The sequence below is a fragment of the Mytilus trossulus genome, chromosome 13 (assembly GCF_036588685.1).
Source record: "Mytilus trossulus isolate FHL-02 chromosome 13, PNRI_Mtr1.1.1.hap1, whole genome shotgun sequence".
Taxonomy (NCBI): domain Eukaryota; kingdom Metazoa; phylum Mollusca; class Bivalvia; order Mytilida; family Mytilidae; genus Mytilus; species Mytilus trossulus.
In genome coordinates this window covers 45,237,445-45,262,862 of record NC_086385.1, presented here as the reverse complement: position 1 = coordinate 45,262,862, position 25,418 = coordinate 45,237,445, and the positions used below count along the sequence as shown (strand labels likewise).

General features: G+C 32.2%; 1 protein-coding gene across 1 annotated transcript; it reads left to right on the top strand.

Moving 5' to 3' along the window:
* Window positions 1–5,702: 5,702 nt before the first annotated feature.
* On the top strand, window positions 5,703–24,858 carry LOC134694411 (zinc metalloproteinase nas-14-like). Its single transcript, XM_063555421.1, has 15 exons — window positions 5,703–5,796; window positions 10,724–10,778; window positions 11,499–11,604; window positions 13,598–13,701; window positions 14,730–14,850; window positions 15,521–15,587; window positions 16,126–16,329; window positions 17,625–17,751; window positions 18,248–18,421; window positions 18,968–19,150; window positions 19,601–19,759; window positions 20,442–20,576; window positions 21,712–21,837; window positions 23,463–23,582; window positions 24,703–24,858. Exons 1-14 carry the CDS (start codon window positions 5,746–5,748, stop codon window positions 23,576–23,578), a joined length of 1,728 nt encoding a protein of 575 aa, XP_063411491.1. The 5' UTR covers window positions 5,703–5,745; the 3' UTR covers window positions 23,579–23,582; window positions 24,703–24,858.
* The last annotated feature ends 560 nt before the right edge of the window (window positions 24,859–25,418 follow it).

The following is a 25,418-nucleotide window of genomic DNA, read 5'->3' as shown; positions in this document are numbered from 1 at the left end:
AACTGATCTCCACTGTAACTATACTATAACTAAAAATTAATGCGGAGTATAGGCCAATGAGACTGCAACCTTTAAAATTCTCCTACACATATAACTAAGCATGGGAATGCGGGTTATACAATTCTATGAGATAGCAACTTCCACCAAATATGTCACAAGTGTCCAAAGTTGCCCCTCAACGTACTTACATGTATCATATAAACCATCCATACTTTCGGTACTCGTTGGCACGTCCCAATTGCAAAGTTGTGAGCCAAATCTAGCTCATTTCAAAGGTGTTTGTTCTGACCATCACTCACATAGATATCAACCTGAGATCCGGATCCGTTTAGACAACTAAGTGGTCAAAAACAAATTATGTCATGGCTTTCCATGTCAAACAGACATTCGGCAAGTCCCTACGGCAAAATCTTGAACCAGACATTTGTCATTTAAAAAATATTGACCGGGGGCATTGGCCACTTACATTTTTTAAATATCGTCCAGGGATCTGGGCCCATCTTGACACCACAGAGATCCAAAGTTGCCCCTCAACGTAATTTTCATATAAACCACATAATTATTATACTTTCGTCACTTTTCGCCAATGCAAGTCCCTGAGGCAAAGTTCTGAACCAGATCTAGCTCATTTCAAAGGCAGGAACCAAGACCATTTTTAAACCTAAATATCTTCCTTGCATCCGTGCCCGTCTAGACACCACAAGATGTGTATAATTTCTGTGTCTAATTCATGTGCGGTACTCCTCGGCAAGTCCCTAAGGCAAAGTGCTGATCTTGATCTAACTCATTTCAAAGGTATTGACCGAGGCTATTCTCAATGGAAATATGTTGCATGGATACGGGCCGGTCTGCAAACCACGAGTGTCTAAAATTGTCAAAATGTAGTTTACAAAATTATGTTAAAAATATATGAATTTGAAGCGAGATGGTGTATCAAATATTTTTGCTTTTTGCTTTTTCAGAACAAAACAGTCAACTCAAAAACGCGTGATCGTTAAAATGTAAACCCTTGTTTTCTCTTTTGATACGATTATTGGTTTTTTTTGTAGGTCCCCCCTCAATTTTTTTTTTTAATTAAAATATATATTGCTGCTTTTAAAATATTAATCAGTATAATTCTAATATTAGAAAACCGTTGGAATATCAAGAATTAAACATTGAACTAATTCCAAAACTAATGAGATTACTGTGAGTTTTTCTAGCTCAGATTGAGAATAAAAAAATATATAAAGGCTTTTAAGTCAATTACAGAATAATGAATTTATATATCATTTTGCATCTGCTGAGTCCAACCATATATATGCCACGAGGTAGTTCATTCAGTATATTTCGACCTTTTTTTATACGGTCCCTCTATTTTGTTAGTCATTGTACAGGTGACTTTTCGAAAATGTCTATAATAATAATTGACTTTTTTTGACGATCTGGGTTAGTTTGAAAACTTTTGACCACGCATTGAATATATTCTGGTTGACTAATGCATCTTTAGTGAACATATTCGTGCCAATCATCTTTATCAACAATTTTACTGACATATTTGACAAAGAAATTTTACATTAACTAAAGAGCCTGTGTCGTTCAGCTTGGTCTATATACATATCAAATACAGCACAATCTCCGACACTGTACACGAGAATAGACTTCATGACAAAAATCTCTATTTTTTTTTTATCTTGTATTACTGATCTTTTAGTTTGTTTAGTTTCTCTCTAATATTTTCTTTAGTTTTTGCTCAAAATACAAAATACGAAAGAGAGTAAACAAAATACTCATTTTAGATTCGATGAAGAGTGACAGTCTAAAAACAATATTGACAGGAGCCTGTAATTCAGTGGTTGTCTTTTGTTTATGTGTTACATATTTGTTTTCGTTCTTTTTTTTTCTTCCTAAATAAGACCGTTAGTTTTCTCGTTTGAATTGTTTTACATTGTCTTATCGGGGCCTTTCATAGCTGACTATGCGGTATGGGCTTTGCTCATTGTTGAAGGCCGTACGGTGACCTATAGTTAATAATGTTTGTGTCATTTTGGTCTTTTGTGGATAGTTGTCTCATTGGCAATCATACCACATCTTCTTTTTTAAAGTTTGTCTGTTCGATAGATCTTGCCTTGCTGATCATTTTTGTGATTTAAAGTGTCTAGTTATACAAAATAATTCAAATACTATAAGGCATAACGGGAACAATATTTTTCTCTAAATGTCATAGTTTTCATGATAATAGGCAAAAATTAAAAAAAATAATGGTAAAACTTCTAACTGAAGAACAATCACTAAGAATTAAGAAATAAGAATTTGTCTAACAGTGTTGACGTATATAAACTATTGGTAGAGCTCATTATTTCGAACATATTTATTTTCTTCAGTTTTTAATTTCATAAGTTTATCTTTATCTGCTATTGTACGTTCTCGATACAGAAAACTGCTTGCAATACATTCATATTCCCGAACACATAGATTTTGTACATTTTAATCGGTCACCCACCAATGAGTATCTTCATGGGGTTTTTCATTATGTGATAACTTGGCCGGTTTTATGTTGATTATTTGAATACCAGACTAAATATTTCATTATCATTTGATTTTCTTGATAATCTAGGGACCTGTATTTTTTATTTATTTGATTTTGTTGGCAACAAAATTGTGATTATGTGATTACTTTGACACCTTCATGAGGGGTCTTACGAATGTAGTGTCATTTCAAGTTATATAAGTATATGGAGGGTCTGGATTGCGTTAATAGACAGAAAAGGAAAAGGGATGAATTGAGGGGGTGATAAGCCAAACAATAAAGAATAGAGACTAATTGGGTGTAAAAATATAAAGAATATACTAGAATAATGTGCATTTGAAAAATAAACATTTGAGTTTGAGAACAATTGTTTAAAAAATTCTTAAGAATGAAAGACCCCACACAAACGCTCAACTATCAACAGACTTCAATATTAACGAAGGTATTGGTGGGACAAAAAAGCATATCGATTACTATGGCGTGTACAAGGGATGTTGTAAATAAAACGACTAATAGAGTCGGAAGCAAATACCCAATGTCTAGTATTATAAACGACAAACATTCAATGACGATAGAAAATAAGACCGACTCCACTTAAAATATCACAGTAAGAAGATTTGTTATAATTGCCAAATAGACAACTCTCCACAAGAGACCAAATGCCACAAACATCAACTATAATAGATCACCATACGGCTTTCAATAATGAGCAAAATCCATACCGCATAGTGACTGCCATCTTTAAAAGATCTCGATACGACAAATATAATGATATAATTACATAAGATGTATGTTTCATTATAATACTTTATTCTGTTTGTCTAACTGCACATCACGTGTTATTCCGTAAGCAATTGCATCACTCAATAAACTTTTCGTTCATGACAACACGTGGTCCCACAATAAAGTGCACAGGTAAATACAATTAAAAAAAATATAAAATTCATGTTTTTATGATTATAGCTAAAAAATGTAATTATAAGCATTGAATGCTTCTTTTTGTAACTTCATAGGGTTGTAAAAGCGTTGACCGGTCGCTCATTTTTAGAATCGCTTCATACAAAATGTACTTCGGTCAACGCTTTTACAACCCCAATGAATTAACAAAAAGAAGCATTCAATTCTAAAATAACATAAAATCAGTACAATCGGATACTTCGATGACTTACTATAATCCTTCTTATATTGATATAAATGCCATTTCTGTATTATATCAAAATATAGACATCTGCAGTCGATTATTACTATATACATGTGCTTGTAACTTATTTGAAAAAAAAGATCTGATTAAATTATCGGTCACTGGTGTGAAATTTAAAAAAGATCTATTTTTCTGAGGCCACACAAGTATAATTATGACAAGCGACGAACAAATTATATAAATGTTCGTTTGAAAAGATAATTATTTGGAATGAGCAATTTATGAAATTTTCGTAATTTTGAAGTACTGGACATTAAACGCAATTTGGAATAATTTAAAATTATTAACTTCATTAGACATGGAACATTTGATGGTAATTTAACTTTTAATTGCACGTACATAGCAGGTGCCCTGTTATACATGTATTGACAACTGAGGTACAATAAAGGGGACATTCCGTTTAATTGGTTTTAGTGTTGGACATTAAGCGACATTTACGATAAGTGCATGATAAATTTCATCCTACGTACGACCTTTAGCGTTAATCAAAGTTTTTAAGCGTCATGAAATAAGTATTTAATTATGTTAAAAAAAAAATGAAAGTTTTTAACTGTCAAATCAAATTAAGTTCTTATTATAAGCGCGTAAGGCTGAAAACAGGCTGCGTTTAATTTCGTTGGTTTAAGTGCCGAACATTTAGTGTGTAACTCTTCGTCCCTCCTACATGTAACCTGAAGGGGTAAATGAAAAAGTTCAGGCTGAGGCGGCGTAAAGATAACATCAATATATCTAAAACCAAAGGTTTAAAATAAAAAAGAAGATGTGGTATGATTGCCAATGAGACAACTATCCACAAAAGACCAAAATGACACAAACATTAACAATTATAGGTCACCGTACGGCCTTCAACAATGAGCAAAGCCCATACTGCATTAAAAGGCCCCGATAAGACAATGTAAAACAATTCAAGCGAGAAAACTAACGGCCTTATTTATGTAAAATAATGAACGAAAAACAAATATGTAACACATAAACAAACGACAACCACTGAATTACAGGCTCCTGACTTGGGACAGGCACATACATGTACATAAATAATGTGGCGGGGTCAAACATGTTAGCGGGATCCCATCCCTCCCCCTAACCTGGGACAGTGGTATAACATTACAACATAAGAAAGACTACAAATTTTAAAGTTATAATATGTAACTGCATTGGCAGAAAAAGGCTGAATCCGGGAAGCTCGATAATTTACTTTTCATGCATTTAAGCATGGCTTTCCAACAAAATTTAATAACTTAATTCGATTACACTTAATATAGAAAATGCAAGGCTTTAATTTATGACATACTTCAAACCTAGTTACTATTAAACTTTTATAAGTTTTCAAAACAGCCTTATATAGACTACAAAACGGAATGTTTGTCTCATTGATGGTTCGTCAATATTTGTTTACATCAACCTCATTTGGCCTCTGGTGGTAGTTGTTTCATTGAGAAACATATCAAATATCCTAATTTCATAAACTGTTACAAATGAAATGTCCTAATGGAATGCACAGTTTTTGGAATCAGTTTCAATCCAGTGGCTGGTTTAAGGGGGTGGGGTTTGGGGGGGGGGGATCAGAGGCCCGAGGGACACAAGGGTATATGGTTTCCCTTCTTGAACTACGTGCACGGTTAAGGCATAGAGTTTTTCAATCTGCGGATTTTGACTTTCTGTCACCCCTTCAAAATTGTGTATCTTTATTAACAATCAAACATCTTTTAATTTACAAAAAACATTTTTTTTTCTTTATTTATTTGCTACATGTATTAGCCTGAGTGTTTCTCCATCGACAAAAGCATACATCGATTGTACATACAAGTAGTATAAATGTGAGACTGTGTAATGTCACCCGGTGCTGGGATGGCATTAATAGTCTTAGTTGTTTAGTCGTAACCTCGGGCATTAGGGATGATTAAGATAATTGCCCCAATCTCAGTAGTTATCAAAGTATGAAGGTGATTAAAGTATATGAAGGAACCATTTGATCTCAACTTTAGACCTACCATCATCATTGATCTCATTAGTTGAGAAAAAAGTGTCCACGAGTATGCACGCTGAACGTGCGTGTGCGTTGATTCTGACCTTGGCGAATAGTTTGGTAAGACATTTTACTTATATATTTTAAAATTCAATATTTTATTTAATCTAAATTTTAAACTTATTTTTTAATATGGCAGTTTTTACTTTGAACTGCCTTTTGATTTTTTTATATTTTTAGCTCTTTTTTTTATTGTTGTTGTTACACCCTGGAGCGAGTTAAATGTAAGAAATAAGAATAAAAGCAGGGGAATGCAGTAAAAGGCACAAAAAAAACAATGGTACAATTAAATGTTTTGTTTTTGTTTTAATTTGTTTCGATTTTCTTAATAACTTAATAACTTTGTTTCTTTTTTCTTTTTTTTTCTGTAGAGAAAAAGGGGGGGCTCATATTTGTCAATTTTTTATTATTCCATTTGGGTATATATTGGGTTGGTTATTAAATGAACGTGACAGCTAGAAGGTGCCAGTTATACTACATACATTTCAATTCCTTGATTGGTTTATTAATGTCCAGCGACGAATATTTGATACATGTACATTTAAATGTCGAAACAATCTATGAAATATCTGTCACAATAAAACATCATAATTAGTCAACGAACGGAATTAGGACAGAGTCGTACCATGCACTCTGACGGGAAACAGGCACAAATTGATATACCCCGGGACCATATCTTTCAACTTATTCAAAACTTTTGCAGACAAACAGCGATAAAGACGTATTTCTTGTCATTTGTCTATGATGAAAGGTCGGGACTCACTGTGTACATTCTATAATATAATGCATTCGGAACTAGGTTTTCAAAAAGGAAAAACAAGAAATCTGTTTTTTTTTCGTAATATGTACTAGACTGTAAGCTTAGATCTATGGTCTAAATTATGGTGTAAAGGAGTCGATTTTCTTTCAATAAGTACGTTGAAGATCTGTGTATTGACGAATAAGTGCATACTTTTTAACTGAACCTTTTCGCAATAACTTAAAGTTACAGACATACATACGTATCTTGTTTATACGTGAAAAGGGGGAAGCACGTCACGCCTAAGTACATGTAACACAGGTTTTTTTTGTTGTAAAACCAAAAAATTGCATGTTCAAAACCAATGTGTAGATACATTCTAATTTATGTTTCAATAAACTGACTGTTAATTCGGTTGTAAAATAAAGTCATAATCATAATCGACCTAAAGAAGATATGCAAAGATAGTATGCCGTGAAAAATTTCAATTTAGATTAATTTTCAAGATAAGAAATCAATCTTTTATCGCAAACATATTTCTAAATCTAACAAAACAAAGAATTAAGATAACATAAAAATGATTTCAACAGTACTGTTTTCTTTAATGATTTCGTTTTAAAAGAGGGACATTTCCGAAACGCGTTTCAACCTTTTTCTTTTACTCGTTGTATTTTATTCCAATGTGTATACCATAAGGTATTACCATTTTTTTTTTATAACTTTTATAAAGATCACAAATCCAAAACGTCTGAACAAAGCCCCGGTTGATGATAGATTGTTTGCAATGATTTTATATATACATGTATACCAATAGATATAGGAATACATGTATGTGGAATGAGTGCCAATGAGACAACTCTCTTCCAAGTCACTGGTATAAAAAGAGATAATCGTAACTGCAATTACGATTATCCCAATATGGAGACGGCAGATATAGGTAAAATCTGTACAGTCATTTTTCTCAAATGAAGCATGTTTTTGTCAATAGTTACTCAGCTGCAAGGTTTTTCTATACCATTATATCATATTTGAATCGTAACGGTGCACTGGAATTGGCTTAGAGCTTTGAAAATTGCCCTTGAAAAATTCGGGATGATAATCGTAACTCTATGGAATTTGTCTTGTTTGATAATCGTAATTTCTTTATCGGATAATAGTAACTGAAAAATAATTAATGTGTCTTTCAGCATTTCATTTGTATTTTGTGTGTTAAAATGCAAATGTCCACTTAATTGATGACATTTGTAACCGAGAGACTGGCTACTGATTTGAAGTTGATAACGAGCTGCAACCAACGACCGGTTGCAGATGTTGGCGATGCCAACATTGACGATGACTAGGATCTAGTCACTTGACTGAGAATACTCGCTTTAACTCCACTTGTAGAATTAGACACAAGTCCTATGCAGTAGTTAACAATTTAATGATTCAGGATGGAATACTGTACATGTTGTTTTACAAAATGATGTTTTTTAACACATTAAACAGATAAATACAAATTGACAAATCGAGCGGATGTTGCCAGTACGAAAGCCCGACTCTCACTGAAGTTTAGAACTTCAGAAAACATATTTAAATCAAGAATTAACATGGTGACAATTTCATAATAGAAACGAGATAACAAAATGATAATGAAACAATACGATAAGAATTAACAAAAGATTATAACAAAAATCTGTCGATTGAGCTTTTAGGCTAAATAGCGGCGTAATTGAAATTACTAGAGGATTAATTATTCTTTACGTAAGAAAACTTAAGAACTCTGTAAAGAAGAAAGTAAAATTTCATGTCTTTTATATAAACTATTGTATATTAATTTTCATAACTATGGTCTTAACTGTAAATGGATATCATTTGTAAAAACTGTTTTTGATACCTGTGGAATGTCAAATATCTGGTCGAATCAAATGTTAGATAAATGGGTAATCAAAAGTATTGAGTTGAAACTTAAAGACCAGTTTTTGCAGAATTGCCTAAGCGAAATTAACACTACTCCCAAATGCTTATGTTATAGAATTTTTAAAACTGATATTAAATTAGAAAGCTATTTTTCCAAATTGTCAATATATAATCAATTTTTATTGTGTAAATTTAGATGTGGAAGTCACCGATTACCTATCGAGACGGGAAGGTGGAATAACATATCAAGAAATGATAGGTTGTGCCATCTTTGCGAATCAAGTGACGTACAATGTAGGTGATGAATATCATTATGTTATGTCATGTAATGCTCTTACTCAAGAAAGAAAGAGGTTGTTACCAAACTATTGTACTCTTCGTCCAAATATTTATAAATATCAACAATTAATGAGCTCTAATAATCATATTGTTCTTGAAAAACTTTGTAGATTTATAAAAATTATAAATGTGAGGGTCACTCCTCCTGGTTAGTTTGTAATTTAATGTTTATGTTTGTATTGTTCACATGTGCTTCAATATTTTAAGTAATTGCTTATATATTCTCTGTAACTATGTAACTTGTAGTTTATGAGAAATAAAATTCATTCATTCATTCATTCATAAAGCTGTGACTTTATCTATTATTTACAAAAAGAATTATCTTGAAACAAATTTCTGACTTTGTGAAAATATACTTGACACTTAATTATTACTTATAATACAAAAACCTTTACAAAGAAGAATCGTTACATCATAATGAAATTACTTGGACGGACACATATTGCAAATCAAATGATTTCGATAAAACAATGAATAGTTTAACAATAAAATGACATTTTATGACCGAACAGTTTGTTAACGAAAGTTCAAAAGTATCATATTTATGAAGAATACCCTTTTCAAACAGTTCCAAATGAAGATGCATAATTTACACAAATTATCCCTATCACACATTAATGGAAAATAAAAATAAATGAAGAAACTTACAGGTTAATATCTAAGACAAATTTACTTATATATCTCAATTTATGGGCGTTTTTCAACAAAACCGTGATTTCTTTTTCCATCCACTTTAAAAAAAAATGTGTTTGATCTTGACAAGTGAGTTTTTGTACAGTAAGTACATGCAATTAGATTTAACATTTTTATGCAAAAAAAAATCTATTCTAAGAGGGTCTAATAAGCTGTTGATTCCTGAAGGATTCAAAATAACCAAAAATAGCATGTCCCTAATCGCCCAATTCAACATTCATTCTCAATGTTTGCAAGAGTTACAAACATAAGGGTCTTACAAAAGATTTTCGGCTTTTATAACAGCAGTTTAAATGTTGGAAAAAAAGAGCACATCATATAGACCAGAGTGATACCGTATTTTTTTAATGTCCACTACGAAACGGTTCAAATCTCCTTCAGTATCTGGTTTTAAAATAATGAATAGAATATCAGTGTTACTATTGAAATTTAGGAAGTTTGGGGGAAAAAATGAAACATGTGAAAATGTCCACTACAAAACGGTCACCTACCTGGAAGTAAAGCTAAACATTTATGTTCTTTTGTTTAGGTATAAATTAGTTATTCTCGAGAGCGAAGTCCTTTATGTGAAAATGTCCACTACAAAACGGTCACCTACCTGGAAGTAAAGCTAAACATTTATGTTCTTTTGTTTAGGTATAAATTAGTTATTCTCGAGAGCGAAGTCCTTTAAAGAAATATTTGAAAGAAAAAAACAAACATGTTTAACGTTCATTAATGAAGAAAAATTTCAACAGTCACAAGAAGTGCTGAACAGTAGTTTGAACGTATTGAAATTTCTACAATTAAAACTAAAAAAAAACATTGATAGATATACTCTATACATTCTAATGAAAATAAGAAGTTGACCTTCAGTTTAAAAAAAAATGTGATTGTTCAAAAATCTTTAGCACCACCACTCCATCTGACAGGGATATTAAAGACATGTGTTGACCCTTAACTTCCGTGCGCTCTCAATATGTGTATATGTCTTAGAGGGATGGACAGCCCTTTTTACAGGACGTCTGGACGTATGGATTGGGTCTTCCTTTTTACGTGAATTTAGAAATGAGCCTTTATTGTCGCGGTGATTTGGATTTATGCCTATCGAGACTCGGGAATTCATGATTAATTTTACAATATCCGGAAAATAATATTTCATTTTTTCTGGAATCAGGAATAACAATCCTCCAACCGCAACTCGTCTGACTTTCCAATCGTTTTTCTTTTTTAGTCTAATGATCTTATCATTATTATACGTGTTGTACATGTAATAAAAGCAATTGTAAAAAAAAAAAACTGTTTCTTATTGCAATCTATTAATTTGATTATTTACAGTTTGTTGTGTATGGACAAGACATAAATGATCTAATTGAGTCGGCAGCTAATTCAAGTAAGTTTGACTGTCCCTCTGGTATCTTTCGCCCCTCTTTTGTTTTCGTCTCATTCAGTATCAAATATGAAAACAGACAGAACTTATACAACGCTTATTTTTCTGATCCTCTTTTCACTAGAAAACATTTTTTTTAACTAATACCAATAATTTGTTTGTTATTATCATTCGTATTCAAAAAGTTTCTTGTATACATACAATATGGTAACAGAATTCAGAGATTTAACTTTAATTTACTTCAAAGTAAATTGGTGTCTATGGAAAAGACAAGCAGTGGATGGCACATGACATATTTTGTTTTCAAAATGTTTTCATCTATTTCATATCACAAATTCATTCTTTCTCGAAGTAAAACTGTATTTCTTTATTAACTGCAACAAATAAAGAGAAAAAAATACATAGAAAGCACTGAAACTTCATTGAAAAGGGGAGATAACTCTTCATTTTGTACACAATTTTGTTGCATAGTTAGTGAACTATAAAATCATTTACTAAGCCATCCACTATTGATTCAAAAATATCTTTAACATAAATATCCTTTGTATGATATAAACAGTGCATTGGAACCAAAAATTCAGTGGGAAAAAAATTATTTTGTGCCACCAGTATCATATAATCTGCCTGATATTTACTTGGACAGCCTCTTTAAAAATATTGTGTTGCTACCTCCTTATCATTAAATATATTTCTATAGTTAGTAGACCTGTGGTTTTATTGTAGGTGACGAATTCAATTTCTTCTATGATGCTAGTGGGGAAAACACTGTAATAAAATATGAATTAGATATCCTTGCCTATATTGATAAATGGAGTGAGGAGCAGGACATGTAAGTGTTGTAATCTTTAAGTCATATGAAACCTCAAATTAAAAAATGCATTTATGTTTTTTATAACTAGATGAATACATTTATTTGTCATTATGAAACTTATGTACATCCTTTTTTTTAAGAAAATTCTTTTATTTGTCCACATTTAGAAGAAGTTTACTTTGTTTTATTGCTTGCTTCCAGGAAGCAATTCGCCGACATATTTTCCGTATGCAAGTGACCTAAGCGTGACCCTTCTCGTAAAAATCCGATGGTCGCAATAAGCATGGATCTGTCATTGAAATTAACAATTATTTGATTGTTCATGTTATACACGTGGTCAATATCCATGCTTCTTTGTTGATTGTTTACTATAAGATTTCATCATAACATACAGAGACAAAAAAACAAAATGACGATTATACGATATTTTTGCGTAAGAAATTATTAAATAATGCACAGAAGACTAAGTTTATGATATACACATGCATTGGTTTAAGAATTGGATAAACATTATTTTTCACCAGTCATTCGTTTCGTATGACATTAAGACATATTCCATTGTGTGGTGCAGTAAAATTTGTATGCTTGTCCTTTTTGTCGAGCCTTCGACTTAAGTCGAAAAAGCGAGACTAAGCGATCCTACATTCCGTCGTCGTCGGCGGCTTCCACAAATATTCACTCTGTGGTTAAAGTTTTTGAAATTTTAATAACTTTCTTAAACTATACTGGATCAAAAAAATAAATCCATTTTTTCCGTATTTTACTTTTAAATGGATTTAGTTTTTCTGCCGGGAAACATTACATTCACTCTGTGGTTAAAGTTTTTAAAATTTTAATAACTTTCTTAAACTATCCTGGGTTTGTACCAAACTTGGACAGAAGCTTGTTTATGATCATAAGATAGTTAACTATCCAGAAGTAAATTTTGTAAACAAAATAAATCCATTTTTTCCGTATTTTACTTTTAAATGGACTTAGTTTTTCTGCCGGGAAACATTACATTCACTCTGTGGTTAAAGTTTTTAAAATTTTAATAACTTTCTTAAACTATCCTGGGTTTGTACCAAACTTGAACAGAAGCTTATTTATGATCATAAGATAGTATCCAGCAGTAAATTTTGTAAAAGATAACTCCATTTTTTCTGTATTTTACTTTTAAATGGACTTAGATTTTCTTCCTGTTAACATTACATAAAGCTTAAGTCTGCAGTTAAAGTTTTCAAAACATTTATTAGATTCATTAACTATCGTAGATTTTTTACCAAACTTCTTACAATCATAAGATAGTATCAAGAGGAATATTTTTATTGATTTTTTTCCTCATTTTTGTTGAGCCTGCGAATTACAGCAAAAGTAGGCGAGACACTGGGTTCCGCGGAACCCTTACAAATTTTTTGTGTTGTGACACCATTGTCTAAGTTAAAAAGAGGTTGAGTGAGGTTGGTACTCTCCATTAAATAATGTATGCCTTCAGGTTGTCAAATAGCGACTGGGTAGAAACGGAAACATGCATTGATTGATTGATTAATTGATTGATTGATTGATTGCTTGATTGATTGGTTGGTTGGTTGGTTCGTGCATGTCAGTTTTAAACATTAACTACCCTTATATATCTGCGGTTTTAATTAGTATGAATGATGCTACACAAAATATTTTATACTAAAACTGTTACTTCATGTTTCAGAATAGTTTATTTAAGTTTGTTACAAATAGGATATGAATGCTCGGAGAATCTCGCACAAATAAATGTACTAATATACCAAGTGTCAAATTCATTGGACATATTTACCTAAGCAGTGTTTGGCCCAAGTTTTGGGAATTTTGTGTCATAAACCCTCTTCAACTTTGTACTTGTTTGGTTTTATAACTATTTTGATCTGAGCGCCACTGGTGAGTTATGTAGACGAAATGTGCGTCTGACGTATTGCATTTAAAACCTGGTACATTTGATAATTATTTCCTATGATATTTTAACTGATAATCCTATTTAAACAATTTTTGTTTCTTTAAGGATGGCAGCTGGTGGCAATGCTATAAAAAAGAGAAATGCTCTACGAAACACTAACCGTAGATGGACTTCAAACACAATTCCCTATGAAATAAATGGTTATTTTTGTAAGTATTTATGCAATATGAAATATCTAATATAACCTGATTAAGTAAATCAAAATATGTAAAAATTAAAACAACAGTGCCTAATGTTAAAGCCTGTTCGTGTCATTGTTATTTTCCAATACATGTATAATATCATGATGTTGTCTGATTTTGACCGGGTTGTTGTCTCTTAAACACATTCCACATTGCCATTGTTATTTTCTATGTGATCTATACATGTAGGTGTGTAATTTAGAAACAGTCCTTTCAAAGTAATTTCTGATTGTGTTATAATTAATACATAAACTCGCAGTTCGCATGTTACGAAGAATTAAACATGCGGTGTATTCTTAGTACGTCACAAAGAACAGACAATTTATATGTCATATATCTATTTCTGTGTGTGCAAACTCTCTTCTTCTTGGTGTTGCATCGAAAATCACACACTGCGCATGTGATTTTGCGTCTGCGAAAGTTTTACAATTGAGAGAAGGGGTAAGCAACTTTCTGGATCCGTAAAAGTCCATTATATGTTACTGTCATACAAAATGAGATTGACATGTACATGTATCTTTACAATGTTCGATGAGAATTATATAATGTAAAATAGAAAAAAAAGTAAAACCTCAAAAGTACGAAAATTCAAAACGAAAAGTGCCTAATCAATTGGCAAAATCAAATGGCAAAATCATATAATAAAACACATCAAACAAATGGGCAACAACAATCATATTCCTGACTTGGTACAGGTATTTAATATATAGAAATGGTGGATTAATGCTAGTTTTAAACCGCTAAACCTCTCATTTGTATGACAGTAGCATCACATTACTTTCGGGTAACAACGACGTTTGAAAAAAAACAGACATTTTAGGTGAAATTGTCCAAAGAGAGGTACAGTAGTCATCGCTATGTCACAAGACCTTATCTACGTTTTTGAAAATATTACCCACAATGCATTAGATTCTGAATATGCGAAATTCGATGTTACATGTATATGAGAGATATCATTGAAGACATAAAATAACAAAGTATTTTCAATATTAAAGCTTCCAATGACCGTCGACAGATCACTGCTGCTATGAATGATTACAACACGTACACATGTTTAAAATTTAGACCAGCAACATATAACGACAGAAACAAAATCAGAATACAAAATGGAGGAGGGTTTGTTATAATTTTTTTATTAGATTTAGATAATGTTGTAATTAAATTTTAGTTGTTTTATACAATCGTATTATACATAGAGCGTAATTAAAGAATGACCGAAAAAATAACAACTTTCTATTGACTAGAAAACATGCTTGAGTTTCAAATTTTGTGCTTTTTGGATGCACCATCTTTATTTCTGCCTTACTATTTAAACATACATAAGTATTCATTTCAAAGTACAAACCCTAGTTAAAGAATGACAGCAAAATAACAACTTTCTATTGACTAGAAAAATGCTTGAGGTTCAAACTTTATGCCTTTTGGATGCACCATCTTTATTTCTGCCTTAATATTTAAACATACATAAGTGTTCATTACCCGTTTCTCTGAATATCTATATCAAGTTCTGTTTTGTTGCTGTTGTTAGTTGTTAGGATTAAATGTGACATGTATTGCGTTGAATTATGAAAACTTTGTGATTTTTTCCGAGAAAAGAAAAGCTAGGGATATTGGATGTCCATCAATGACCAAAAGTCAGTACATTACAGGCAAACAAAAATAACAAAAGCAAAGACTCAGCACTTTTGTTACTGGTCTTCGTCTTAAATTCACAGTGCGGCCTTCACTAATCACATGCATTTAATATGTCTTTTGTATTATTTATTGTTTTGGTGTTTGTTTACAGCTGTTCATCCTTTGTTGGTATGCAAGGAGGTGCACAAACTGTTTCACTGGCTTCGGGTTGTAGGATAGTAAGTTTATTTATTTTCATTGCTTCTGTTTGTAATTGCCTTTTTAATCTATACTTAAAATTGTGTAGATACATGTATAAGCAAGAAAAACAATTTTGTGTTTTGTAATACTCTACTCATTAGATTGCTTCACGTAGGATAAAGCTTCTTACTTTTTTTGTAATATAAATGTTTTGTAACCTTTATGTCCCTTCTTTGTTAATATTCACTTTGTCAACTATATGTCTCCATTCAAATGCATTGATCGTCCCAAAAAAGGGGTTCCAACCCCGCAACCCTCCCCCCCCCCCCCCCCCCCAGGATCCGCCACTGCTGCATAATGAATCGTTTACAGTAAAGAAAATTAAATCTCATACCAATACAAAATGTTTCCTGGAAATGGTTGAGACCTGAGTTATGACACATATCTAAAAACGTCGGTAGGACCAAATTCAAAAACACTAAGACATCCGCTTACTGGTTAATTCTTGCCTAATTGACGGTGAATCATTATGGAATATTATAGTTTTTTTCTAGTGTTCTGATTTGTTTATTTCAGAAACGTATTATAATACACGAGCTAGGTCATGCTGCAGGTTTCCACCACGAACAGACGAGACCGGATCGGGATCAATATATATCTCTCAGACTCAACAACGTACCGCCATCCGTCAGGTACAACTTCCAAAAGTATACATGGAGCATTATCAACGCATATGATGTACCATACGATTATTACAGTGTGATGCATTATGGGAGAAAGGTATTTTTTTAAACATGCGATTGTTATGGTGTTTGTAAGTTTAATTGAGCCGGATAGCTAAAAATTTATCAACAAGATTTCAGAAAAAGTGGACGTTAATAATTATAGGTAACCGTTCGACCTCCAACTTTTGGATCTCCCTAGTTCAAATGAAGTGGAGTTTTTACCAAAAATAATCTATACCATGGTACAGCATGCAAATGTGTCAAATCAATATCGCATAGTCTGCTATAAAACGTCCCGAGATGAAAAATTTGAAACTCGAACAAGAAAACTAGCGTTCTAATCTATAGCAAAACATTCTAGACAAACACATAGGACAGACATGAACAAACGACCACCTCTATACTATTAGTAATTGCTCCTTCTTACACCTGGTATAGATTTGGTTACATGATGAGGACCGAGACTTAAACTATTGGTTGTCATCAGCAAAACGATACTATATGTTATACTACAATGTCTTTTACGTCCACTTAAGGTGGTACCCAACACTTTCACTAAAATTAATTTGGCTAGTTTAGTTTTCATAAAATTTTGACAAAGTATTTACTTTGACCCTTTAACAAAAATGTTAAAATATAAAAAAAAAAAACCCGTTTTGTCAGAAAAATTACACTGGTTATATAGCAATTTGACAAACACCAATTTTGATCATTGAGAAGCTTAATAATTCTTTTACAACACAACGTAATTAAAACGTTTAGCTGACTTTACAGAGTTATCTCCCTGTAGTGTTAGGCACCACCTTAATAAAACTATTCGTAGGTGACTCTAAATCTTCAAGTAAAATAAGAAATTTTACGCGCGAAATTCAAGTGCCAGGTACAGTAAGTCATAGAAATAAAGACCTAACATCTTTTAAAGTTTTTTTTTTTTATTAAAATGGTGCTGTGTTATGCTACACTAAAAAATTATAAAAAAAAAAATGGTCGATACTTTTTGTTCAAAGATATTGTGCAAGGAACTGAGACATATAGATATAGGAAGATGTGGTGTGAGTGCCAATGAGACAACTCTCCATCCAAATAACAATTTATAAAAGTAAACCATTATAGGTCAATGTACGGCCTTCAACACGGAGCCTTGGCTCACACAGAACAAAAAGCTATAAAGCGCCCTAAAATTACTAGTGTAAAACCATTCAAACAGTCTAATCTATATAAAACCAGAAACGAGAAAGACGTAAATTACATAAACAAACGACAAATACTGTACATCAGATTCGTACCTGTTTATATATTTAGTGAAAAGGCGACGTTGTTATCCACTTTAAAAATGTTTATTTATTTCAGGCGTTTTCACACAATGGATACGACACTATCATACCAAAAGATTCAAAATTTCTAAACGTTATTGGAAAAAGCCCTGGATTCAGTTTTAGTGACGTAAAACTGCTGAATATTATGTATAAGTGTGGAGGTATGTCATTAAATAGTGATTTTAAAAACACAAGATTAGATTGAAATTGAGAATGGAAATGGGGAATATGTCAAAGAGACAACAACCAGATCAAAGAGTAGATAACAACCACCGATGTTGTTTCATTTGTGGTATACATTTTTCTTCCGGTATTCTCAGTTTTTTTAAATTATTTAAATTTCCGATTTTGGAGTTTGTATAATAGCAGACTCGCATAAATAGAAGTGTCATATTGAAAAAAATAATCAAATTCCGGAAAAATATCGAGTGACTGTATGATTGTAAGCCGGTTCTTTTATGTCCAATGTAAAATATTCCATGCTTGTTATACAAGGGGGAGGAGGGTCCAGATTAACATGGCACTTAAATACAGAAATTAGAAAGTAAAGTAAAACAACAAAAAATAATAAAGAATGTGGTTATTTTATAAGAGATTGTAGGAATAATGTTACCCTTACTGGAACCTCTTGAATGTCATTTTCATGTTTATTTACAGATAAATGTGGTAACAAGAAATGTTCTGGTAACGGATTCGTTGGTAAGGACTGTAAATGCTATTGTCCAGGAAATCCAGTTAAACTGTGCTCTGGTGGCGGAGGTGGCGGAGGCGGAGGCGGTGGCGGTGGTGGTGGTGGTGGCGGCGGAGGAGGAGGAGGCGGTGGCGGATCAAGTGAGTTTAGTTTTTTACTTTTATATTCTATCTGATTAAATATTGTTTATGAACATTTTGTCAAAAAACAAAGAAACGACCAAATGAAGACATTGACGTGTTTGAGTTGATTGCATAATTAAGATTCGTGAAAAAAAAGCCGTTACAGTTTAATGTTGAAAATATATCTTATATATACCACTTACAGGATATACATAAGACAAAAATACACTATCATCAACATAGAAAATTTCATTTAAGAAAGAGAAACCATATCTTATTTCCAGCGTGTGAGCGTATTCAAGACAAGATGTCATGGTTTACACTTACTTTGTTCTAAAATTCAAATTCAAAAATCCACGCAGAAGACAGATGAACAAGCTTATTATGTTGTTTTGCCAAAATGTAAAATTTTTGACTGACCACCAAAAATTATAGTATATTTCATAATTCAAATTATTCACCTTTTTTCATTTTTCTTCAGAAATTTGTAAGTTCTTAACATGTTTGTATATTGATAAAAAAATGAATGTGATGTTTCATTCTGTTTATAACAAATATATTAAGCTTGCAAAGATGATAACACTAACTGTGCTTACTGGCAGAAGCAAGGAGAATGTACAAAGAGCTCTAAATATATGTCAGTTAATTGTAAGAAATCATGTAACAAATGTGGAGGAGGAGGTGGCGGCGGTGGTGGTGGTGGTGGTGGCGGCGGCGGCGGCGGAGGAGGAGGAGGTGGTACCGTAGGTAAGTACCGTACTCAACATACATTTCACATTGAAATGTGAGAACCAAAATAATCAGCATCATCAAATGAATTAATTGTTCAAGGTCAATTTTATTCTAATTTGTGATTTTAAACCTCCATCAAAGCTATTTTTTATAATCAAACGCGGGATATTAAGTGTGCACAACATTTTTATGTTTTTTTTTCGTAGACGTAAACAAATATTACGTACAGTAATTCCTTAATTGAACTTGAGCTTTCTAATTATTATGTATACATACTAATATCTTGTTATAGAAAGAAGAGTTATCATTGTCACAAACAATGCTCTTTATCATGATAGGCGGGTCCAGGTGGGTCGGGGACCCTGTGCCTACCCTTTATAAAAGGTTTTTGATCCGGCACTGTATATGTATGATTATGTCCGTTACAATATCAATTTAACCTAATATTGGAATACATTTGAACAGGATCATGCACAGATAAAAGTACCAGTTGTGCTTACTGGGCAAGGATTGGGGAATGTACGAAGAATCCGGGTTACATGTCGACTAGCTGTAAAAAGTCTTGTAATAAATGTGGAGGAGGAGGAGGAGGGACCGGTGGTGGTGGAGGGAGCGGAGGAGGAGGTTTGTATAAGAAAAGGGTTATAACACTATCGTCATCATCATCCTTTAACTTAATTTGATTCTGAATTTTGTGTTTTAACGCCAAATTTAAGCAATCCGCTTGTCATATTTCGTGGCGGCTAGTTTTTTTGTGGAAGAAGCTATTATATTATGGTAAACTTTCTTTTTTTAATGACTAAGGCAGCAACCATTTTTTTTTGGGGGGGCTATGTTTTTTGTTCTCTACAAACTTTTTTTTCGCCTTTGGCGAAGAACAATCTATTTTTTTGGCGACAAGTCGAAAACAATTTTTTCTTTCAATGTTAGCATTACATATAGTGTCAGATGAGGGTGTAACAAACAATTTTTTTTCTCGGAGACAAAAACAAATGATTTTTTTCTCCAAAAACTGGAAACAATTTTTTTTTTCAAAAAAAAAACATAGCCCCCCCCCCCCCACCCCCCAGAAAATCAAATGGTTGCTGCCTAAAGTTAATACGTTTATGTGATGTTCTTGTTTGCGGGAGGAAAGTTTGAGCTAGGGTATATTTTTGAGATAGAAAGAAAGAAATCTTATAGAATGGTTTCATTAAAATATTTAAAAGTTTTTTGGTGTATCGAAAAAGAGACGGAACAATAAATTGAAAAAAATACAGACTACATGTATATTCGAATGAATACATACCAATATTATTTATTTCAGGATGTAAAGACAGTAATAATAATTGTGCGTCTTGGGCCAGGAGGGGAGAATGTAGGAGAAACCCGTCGTATATGTTAAAGTACTGTAAGAAATCGTGTAACCAATGTGCAAGTAGAAGTGACACAGACACAACTGGTAAGACTATATTTCTGTATCTATTAAAGTGAAACCTGGCTTAACCGAATCCTGCACAAACTTAAAGACCTGTATAAAGCAAACATGTTTTTAAACCCTGTCATACAACAACATGCGTTGTGAACCTGCAAAACCGAGAATCGGCCAAAACCAAACAAGATCTTAAGTCCAGAAGAGGTTCGCTTTAAACAGGTTTAAATATTGAGATAAGACGATGCACGGTACTTGTCTATCCCAAATTCATGTATTTGGTTTTGATGTTATATTTGTTATTCTCGTGGTGTTTTGTCTGTTGCTTGGTCCGTTTCGGTGTTGTGTCGTTCTTCTCCTCTTATATTTAATGCGTTTCCCTCGGTTTTAGTTTGTTACCCCGATTTTGGTTTTTGTCCATGGATTTATGAGTTTTGAACAGCGGTATACCACTGTTGCCTTTATTTAATTGTAATTTGTTTATCTTTTATGCGTGAATCTGACACAGTGTTAATTTCATCCAAGTAGTCGGTTTGTCTGTGTTGACATGTATTCGCAATATGGTCCTACATGTAGGTAAAGAAGAAGATGTTTTAAATCAATTAAATATAATTGGCTTACAAGCTAAGGAGCATAGCACAATATAAGACATTAATACAATTAAAAAAAAGTAACAACAATAGGTAGTCTAGTATACATAGATACAAAGAAAAAAAAGAAGTTTGAATATCATCAACTGCGCACATAAATAAATATATATATTCCCTTTTTAAAGGTAGAACCCAACATAAAAATTATATCCAAAAATAAATTGGCAATGTATTGGATATTTAGCTTATTATGACTTGAATAAACTTTACAAACTCTGAATATATCGATATAATAAGGATTTTGTACCAAAGTAATAAATCACCTTGATAATACCTTTCAGAAAAAATGGACCTTAATGCTCCTTAACGTTGTTACCGCGAAGCTAGTTATTTTAACATACATGCATGCATCACATTTTTTATGTTATTTGGAACATTTCTTGTCCCTTGAATTATTGTTCCTAATGTGTTCTTTTTTATTGTAGCTCTTTAAATGTTGAAATAATGTTAATAAAGTCCACATCTTGAGTTGAAGCAACTGAAGTAGTCTAAAACAATGTTAATCTTATTTTCAGCAAAATGTAAGGACCACAATAAGTATTGCCTATCTTGGGCCTCGACTGGAGAATGTACTAGAAATCCAGCATATATGTTAGAATCTTGTGCAAAATCCTGCAATGCTTGCGATAAAGTCTCACACGGTAAGGTCATATTGGATTTAATCAGATTAAGATAAAAGAGAGGCAAAAAATACTATAGAAACATTCAAACTCATAAGTTATCCCATGAGCAACACGACGGGTGCCACAGGATCTGCTTACCTTTTCGGAGCACATGAGATCAATCCTAGTTTTTGGTGGGGTTCGTGTTGTTTATTCTTTAGTTTTCTATGTTGTGTCATGTGTACTATTGTTTGTCTGGTTTTTTTTTTTTTACATTTTTAGCCTTGGCGTTGTCAGTTTATTTTCGATTGATGAGTTTGACTGTCCCTTTTAAATAATATCCTCTTTAATAGCGGTGAATTTTATTTGTTACTGTTATATTCCTATGTAATGGTTAAGATGATTATTTACTCAGTTCATTTATTAGATTTTAGTTTTGGTCAACGACATTTATACGATATATTTGGTTTGCAGTTTAATTTCGAAGAAACACCGACATAGCTAGATTATCTGGTATCTTTCGTCCCTCTTTTAAAAATAACTGACAACGCCATGGCTAAAAAAAGAAAGAGATCTCAAAGGCAAATAATAAATAGTACACAGAACGAAATATAGAAAAATCAAGACTGAGTCACACAAAACCCACAATAAACTGGGGAGTAATCCCCAGAAGGGTAAGCAGATTCTGCTCCACCATATTACACTCGTCGTCTTGATCATGCTCGTACAAACCTGACAATACGTCATAGTCGGTAGATCACATTCGTGAAAAAAGGGTCGGGATTATAGTTACCACATTAGGAAAATATGCGCTGTCAGCTGTAAAAGTGATTCAATAACGGCCAACAAATTTGTGACGGCGTGCATAGGATTAATTTGCCCTTTTTTTCTTAGAATGGCGCTGTTCAAGAAATTGTCAAAAAATCAATAGATAGCAGTTTTTGTAAAATATTACATATATTGTTGTAGGTCATTTAAAATTTGGAAACTTAATTTCAATATCGATGTTTTCTATTTTCGTTACTTTGTCTAAATCAATGAAAGACATCTTCCTCATTTGATTTACAGAAAACGTACATGTATAATTTATTTAACTAAACAAATTGAAACATGTGGCACAAACAAGTTTGTAGTAAGGTACAAGACTGTAGTTATGTACAAGAAAGTAGTAATATACAAGATTGTAGAAATGAATCAAGAAAAACTGAGAAAATGAAAAAAAAAATGAAAAAGATAATTTTCGCAAATCTAACGGTCAGCATGATAAGTTGATTTGACTGATTTGTGAAGGAATTGGTGCCTCTATATCTTAAATATTGTAAAAAAAACAACATTGTCCTATCAACACAAACTCATAAGAAGAAAACTTATTCCAGTAACTAAATGACATTTGACAACAATTGTTTGTTAAATTAATGTGGACAAATTTTAGACCTAGGGTTGAAGTCATAAAACTTCGGCCAGTGCTCGAGGATAAAAATCTTGCCCGAAACATAAAATCCAGCATTTTGATTGGTTGATTTTAAAGCATTAGTACAAAAAAATGACTTTAAATTTTAATGAGTTCAAGGCCTGGCTGTACTTTAGTTTTATTTTTTCTGAACTTTGTTTTTAATTGAATAATTAATTTGCGATGATTAAACCATTATTGTTATATTTTTCAGCTCCTGTTTGTCATGATTTGAATAACAGCTGTAATATCTGGGCCCAAACAGGCTACTGTGGCAGTTACGCTTCATATATGTCTACTAACTGTAAAATGTCATGTGGATTGTGTTGAAAACGTACGTATTTTAAATTGTGTTATTTATTTAAATAAAGGTCATCCTTGTTTGTATTCGTTAATTTTTTCTCTATTCTTTATATTTTAGCACCTCATTATTTTATATTCTTTTTTTTTCAAATCCATTTTTCTCAATTTTTTCAATTTTTTGGCTTATTATTCGCTGTTCTGTAATTCCCCATCTACACCCTTTTACATTGCATGATTTGTTTTTCTAAATCAAACTTTGATAATTGTATCCGACAGTGATAATGTATATGGCATTTGCCATGAGCATATAGTTTGTTACTGGCGTGATCTTTAAGGAGTTTCCAACAAATGAAAAGAAAATGAGAAGTGTTTACGTTTGAAAGTATCTAAATGATCCAAACATAAAGTCAAACACTTTTAAAGTCACATGGGCTTGAAGCGTTACTTTAATCACGTTATATTTAATTTGTTATGAACGTCAAGTTTACTGATTGCAACTTAATATATTAGCGCGCATACTCAATGTCGTTGAGTTCATTTAACATTTCACTGCCTTTATATATGTCGTGTGTCTGAGGAGCTTTTCGGGTTTTGTCATCACCAGGAACGCCCAAACCTAAATATTAATATCAATTAAATGGTCATTTTTATAAATTTTCTGTTTACAAAACTTAGCAATTTTTCGAAAAACTAAGGATTTTCTTACCCCAGGAGAAGATTACCTTAGCCGTATTTGGCACAATTTTTTGGAATTTTGGGTCCTCAATGCTCTTCAACTTTGTATTTATTTGGCTTTTTAGCTATTTTGATATGAGCGTCACTGATGAGTCTTATGTAGACGAAACGCGCGTCTGGCGTATAAAATTGTTATCCTGGTACTTTTGATAACTATTAGCTAGTCAATGATGTATGAATATCTTAAAGCGTATTTCGCTAAATAACACAAACGGACATAAAGAGCCATTGAAATAACTTGCGCCGTATAATGTAAAATTATGACGGTCACTATATTTTTAAATGCATTATATTGTTATCCGCTCTTTTTTTATGGTTTTTGTATCTTTGACTTATTTTACATTTCAATTCTCAAATTTATTGTTAAAAGTATATTATTTGTTTCTATACTTATACAAACTCTTGTTTCTTTACAGGTTATTTTCACCTTCTTGCATAAACTTGAATTACAACTAGAATGAAAGAAGTTATTCAGTTTAATATCACGATGTCGTCGAAAAACATTTTTTTTTAAATTCTAGTCTATTGCATATATTGCTTATCTATCAAATTGTGTCACTATTCATGTTTCAAAATATACTTCGCATAATTGTGTATTCTCATTTTTAATTCATAATCATGATTTTAATTGTTATACATGTATCATTCAAATTAAAAGACGGTATAATTCTGTACAACATTTGTTTCTTTTTCTTTTCTGGCACAAAAAAGCAATTCACGTCAACCTGTTTCTTATTTATTTTTACGTCATTTTGTCTATAGCGAAAAAAAAAGAGGGACAAAGGATACCAGAGGAACACTCAAACTTATAGATCGAAAATGAACAAACAACGTCATGGCTGAAAACAAAAAGACAAACATATAAATAACATTACACAAGACTTAAACATAGAAAACTAAAGATTAAACAACACGAACCGCTCTAGAAACTAGGGGTGGTCTCAGGTGTCCCAGAAGGGTAAGCAGACTAGCCGCCTCAGAAGTATGTGGATCACACCTTTATAATTGTATATTCCTCTAAACATATTTAAAATTATATAAGTGGCACATTCAGAACATTTCTTTATATACCCTTTCTATGTCTATTTGAAAAAAAAGAATAACAAAAATTACTATCTCAAAAGTAATTCTG

Excerpts from the sequence above, each read along its gene's own strand:
- LOC134694411 (XM_063555421.1), top strand. The coding sequence starts at position 5,746 with ATGCACGCTGAACGTGCGTGTGCGTTGATTCTGACCTTGGCGAATAGT. Across the intron at positions 10,779-11,498 it reads TGAGTCGGCAGCTAATTCAA|GTGACGAATTCAATTTCTTC; the intron begins GTAAGTTTGACT and ends GTTTTATTGTAG. Across the intron at positions 18,422-18,967 it reads AGGAGGCGGTGGCGGATCAA|CTTGCAAAGATGATAACACT; the intron begins GTGAGTTTAGTT and ends AAATATATTAAG.